At 32.8% G+C, this 4,852-nt stretch overlaps 1 protein-coding gene across 2 annotated transcripts; it reads left to right on the top strand.

The window, feature by feature from the left end:
• Nucleotides 1-459: 459 nt before the first annotated feature.
• On the top strand, nt 460-4,295 carry LOC142606668 (inositol diphosphatase DSP5-like). Of its 2 annotated transcripts, XM_075778000.1 has the most exons (5): nt 460-854; nt 1,452-1,545; nt 2,761-2,818; nt 2,947-2,990; nt 3,719-4,295. In XM_075778000.1, exons 1-5 carry the CDS (start codon nt 706-708, stop codon nt 3,974-3,976), a joined length of 603 nt encoding a protein of 200 aa, XP_075634115.1. In that variant the 5' UTR covers nt 460-705; the 3' UTR covers nt 3,977-4,295. The 2 variants fall into 2 exon arrangements, with proteins under 2 accessions (XP_075634115.1, XP_075634116.1); XM_075778001.1 differs by lacking the exon at nt 2,761-2,818 and having other exon boundaries at nt 462-854; nt 3,719-3,823.
• Nucleotides 4,296-4,852: the final 557 nt, after the last annotated feature.

Below are 4,852 nucleotides of genomic sequence, written 5' to 3'. Positions count from 1 at the left end.
CAGACGCTTTCTTGATAGATGACCCTTCTGGACATGGACGACCTTCTACTTATAGACGATCTTCTTGTACTGGGTTGGCCCTTGGCTTTGGACGACTCTTGTAGGCAAATTGGAGGCGGTTCAATTTTTTAGTTCCCATAAAAAACTAACAAGAATTGGTCAAAACAATGGATTGTAAAAAACTTCACAATTTAAAATTCCATTTTAAGAAAAAAAAAATCAAAAGTTTTTTTTCTTTTTTTTTATAAGCTAAGAAAATTAAATTAATTACTGTCAGTCAAAAGCTTCTTGATTGGTCTGACCTGACCCCTGGTTTCCCACTTGTTATAAAAAAACAAAAAACAACGGCGTTGTTTCTCTATCTCTCAAACAAAAAACAAAAAAATAAAATAAAATAATAATAGCAGCCAGGGTCAGCCACGTAACAATATTTAATGACACGCGCACAGAAACACAAACACAAACACAGAAACAGAAGAGAGTTGGAATCCGAAACAGAAACTGAGGAGAATCCTAACAAACATCGGCGTTGTTTCTCTATCTCTCAAGCCAACCATGACCTCTTCTTTTTCTTCTTCCTTTATATTTCTTCTTCAATTTCTTTAACCTGCATTCACATTAGTTAGAATTTAGAAACCCATCAATTTTTGTTTTTGGGATCTCTGTTTCTTTCATTCTTTCGATTTGTTAGAGGAAGAAATCGATATGGGACTGATAGTGGAAGAGGAAGAGAGCGACGTGGTATTGGTGCCTCCGTCGAATTTCTCAATGGTGGAGGACGGCATTTTCAGATCGGGCTTTCCTCAACCTGACAATTTTCCTTTCCTTGATACACTCAATCTTCGATCCATCATGTATGCTTTTTTTTTTTTCCTTCTGTATATCTATGTATTTATGTATCCAATGTTGAGTTTTTAACGTTGTTTTTGAAGGGTTTGTTTGTTTCATAAGAAAATTTTTAAAGAATATTTCTTTTTCTCTTTCTTTCTTTTATTTTCTTTTTTGCTTCGGGTTTTGTTTTAAATAAATATTAATAATAATAATTCTGTTTAAAATTTTAGAATTTTCTGGAGTCTGATTGGTTGATAGGAAGTTTTGATGGGAAACAAAACAATATTTCGATGTTTGTAGAAGTTCTTGGAGTTTGTTTTGTTGATAGGAAATTTTGACTTGAAAAAAAAGAGATTTTCGAGATTTATTTTTTCTTCTTTGGAGATTTTTTAGTCGCTTAGAAAAAGTTTGAGAGAAAAATAAAGAAAAAGAAGTAAAGAATACACAATCTTAATTATTTTTTTCTTAGGCAGAGGTTGTTATTGCTAATGTCTTTGACGAAAATTGAGTTTTTCTTGAACTTACTCGAGAAACAAACATGGGGTGATGTGTTAGTATCTTTTTATCATTTTTCTTTTGCAAGAAAGAGTTTTGACTTGTGTGATTGGAACATGGAGCAGATACTTGTGTCCAGAGCCTTACCCAGAAGAGAACTTGGAGTTTCTTCAGTCTCGGAATATTCGGCTCTTTCAGTTTGGAATTGAGGGCAAGACGGTATAATCTCTCAACTTTCTTTGGTGAAAAGTGTATGTGTTTTATGAAGTTGGAATTATTTGTTGTAATATCAATATGCAAAATTTGTTTAATGTCAATATATTAATTTGCACAAGTTGATGTATGCATGCGTTTTGATTTGGAATTTTGTGCTATTCTTTTGGTATTTCACATAACATATTAGTTGTAGATTTTTTTGACAATGCTGAAAATTTTGTAATATGCACTATAGTTAATTATCGATTTCATGCTGCCATTCTTTTTCTTTTTTCTTTTCTTTTCTTTTTTTTTGTAGAGGGAATTTCATGCTGGAATTTGACCCTGACAATTGTTTTAAGCAAAATATCTATAGGATTTTGTCCCAAGATTCTTTTTTTGAACTTAATAATTAGTTTAGACTTTATTGATCTTTATTAGATGGTTATTTTGAAAGGTTATATGAACTTAATAATGTATTGTTAGTTGGCTGCTACTGATAGAAAAAAAAAAAAAAAAAGGAAAAAGAAGACGAATAATTTGATTTGGAATATTTTTGTTGAAAAAAAAAAAAAAAAAAGAAGTTAAATAGAAACATTTGTCGATGTGTCTTTTCAAGTATTAGAAGTCAGAGATTATGGTTGTGGACTGTTAGTTGTAGTGGTCTCTTATATGAAATAGTAATTACAAAAAACAACAAAATAGCAGTTATAGTCTAAGGGGGAGATTTGGTGCAAGCATATCTTGGAAATCATGATTCTATTTTGATTTTCTGTATTCTTTCCGTTTATTCATATATTTATCAAGTGACTTATCAAATATAAAAAATCATATATTGAGTGGCTAAGTACTTGTCAATTAATGTTAGTGTATGACCAAGAAAAATAAAAGGAGCTTTATGTTTCGACCCTGAGGAAAAAAAAATAAAAAAAAATAAAAAAAAAACAGGAATGCAGTTCATGATGGTTATTAAATAACTTTTCTAAATGTGCAGCTTTATGTGCTGTGTGCTGAAGTGTCAGGGTCATACTAATTTAATTTTAGTTTATTTAACCATGCTTTTATATTAGGCCTTTTTTTATAAAAAAAAAAATTTGGTAAGATTGTGACTCTTTCTAGAGGCCACCACAGATTGTCACAGCTGTTAGTATGGATGCTAATGTCATCTGGTGGGATAATGGGCATAGTTTTTCTTTGTTAACTATATTGCTAATTTGCTTATAACCATTGCATTTGCAGGAGCCTTGTGTATCTATTCCCAAGGATACTATCATGGAGGCTCTGAAAGTCTTAATTGGTAGTGGATTATGATCTGAAAATTTTCAAATTAAATTTTCATTATAATTATTTAGATCCTTGTTTCAGTACTTCATTTGATTTTGTATTTCTTACTCTCCTCTTTTTTTTTTTTTTTGGTGTTTCCAGATGTGAGAAATCATCCAGTTTTGATCCATTGTAAGCGTGGAAAGGTATGGTTCACATCTATTTTTTAGTTTTCCATCTCTTGAAATTGTCTTTGTTAGCCAGTTGTAATGATCCATATTAAAAATAAGCTAACTAGTGGGAAGTTATTGTGATCAGTATTCGTACAAGTAACTTATTAATCTAGGCAAAAGTTTCTGCTGTAACAGCATAGAGAGACATTAATATCAAAATGATATCTCTTCTGAATTTGATTTTGCAACCGGTTCATTCTTCATTGATCAAATTGACCCTCTGGAGGAATTTCAATAAAAATTACTATATGGTTGGTCCTTCTTTCATTACTTTATTTTCTTAGAGGAATTTTCTCCTCTGTTCAACTTCTGCATTAGCCTATTGTTAGTTATTCCTTCCATGGAAAAAATTAATTAATTAACAAAGAAAGAACTATTCTATTTCATTTTGCTATCATTACTATTACCTTTGTAACTTGGGGCTCTGCTGTTAAAGGATTGTTATCGGATGATTTCAGCCCACCCCTTTGGTCTCTCCTACCTGTTAATAATTTATGAAAAGATTGCTTAGTTGTTTGTATCAACTCTTACTCTAATGGCTTTCTAAAGAAGAAGCTGTTCTATTGACACATGTCACATCTTCTCATCATTCTTCTTTTATGTTCTCGGAAGATCTCTTTTGAAGGGTTTAACCTTTTTTTATTTGACCCAAGAAACAAGAGAAAAAAATTAACAGTATATTCATTTTTTTTTCCCTGCAGCATCGGACAGGTTGTCTTGTTGGTTGCCTGAGAAAATTTCAGAATTGGTGTTTGTCATCTGTGTTTGAGGAGTACAAACATTTTGCTGGCGTGAAATCTAGGGAAACAGATTTGAGGTTTATAGAAACATTTGAGGTAATGTGCCTGCGGCAGTGTCTTTACAGCATTATATACCAGTATCAAGGATATGGCTCAAACAAGAGGCGGTTGCTGTATAAAGAAGAGAAATTACAAAAGCCCCAAGTCACATCAGTTTAGCAGGGCTTGGATGACCCCTTTTTTGTTGGGTTTTGCTGAGGTGCTTTTAGTCACACACCCCTATGTTGCATATACTTATCTTTTTATTCATCATTACATGTATGAGCTTTAAAATTAAGGCGCGCTCTTAGCTCATAGCATCCACTGGACACTCCTATTTTGATCAAATATATTTTGGTTCATATTTGATCGCTTTCTTTTTACGCGCACATGTGATACGCTGGTGCAAACTAATACAAGCACCATTAATGCAAACCAATTTTTCTGGTTTGTAATGCTATACAAAAAAAAAAAAAAAAAAAACCCAGGATTCTCTGTCTCTGTCTGTCTCCCCCGCCTGAGTATGTCATGTTTTGGTTTATTTTTGCTTGGTTGGATGATTTATTCATGTAATCCAGTGCATGGTCACAGAAAAATGATGGGTGCCATGTTTACGATTCCAAGTAACCAAGCCATTTTTAAGATGGAACATGTAACCTAGCATATTAATGATGAGCGGCTTTTGAGCTTTTCTTAAAGTTTAGATTTGCTACCGAAGAATGTCCAGTATCAACCAATCAGTTAGTGATTGATCACAAATGAGGATACTTTGCCTGGTTTAGCAGAACTAGTATCAAGTTGTGTTTCCAAGGATGAGCCGCTTTTGAGCTTTTCTTAAAGTTTAGATTTGCTACCGAAGAATGTCCAGTATCGACTCAATCAGTCAGTGATTGATCACAAATGAGCATACTTTGCCTGGTTTAGCAGAACTAGTATCAAGTTGTGTTTCGGAGGACAGGGTATGCAGTTTGCTTCTACCTGTTTGTGTTATTGTTGCACAAAACCCAGATTATAGTTTTAGGGGTCAAAACTTTTAGGATTAGTGTCCTAAAATCC

This window comes from Castanea sativa, chromosome 8 (assembly GCF_040712315.1).
Source record: "Castanea sativa cultivar Marrone di Chiusa Pesio chromosome 8, ASM4071231v1".
NCBI classification, from domain to species: Eukaryota; Viridiplantae; Streptophyta; class Magnoliopsida; order Fagales; family Fagaceae; genus Castanea; species Castanea sativa.
This window is presented reverse-complemented; position numbering and strand designations above follow the sequence as displayed.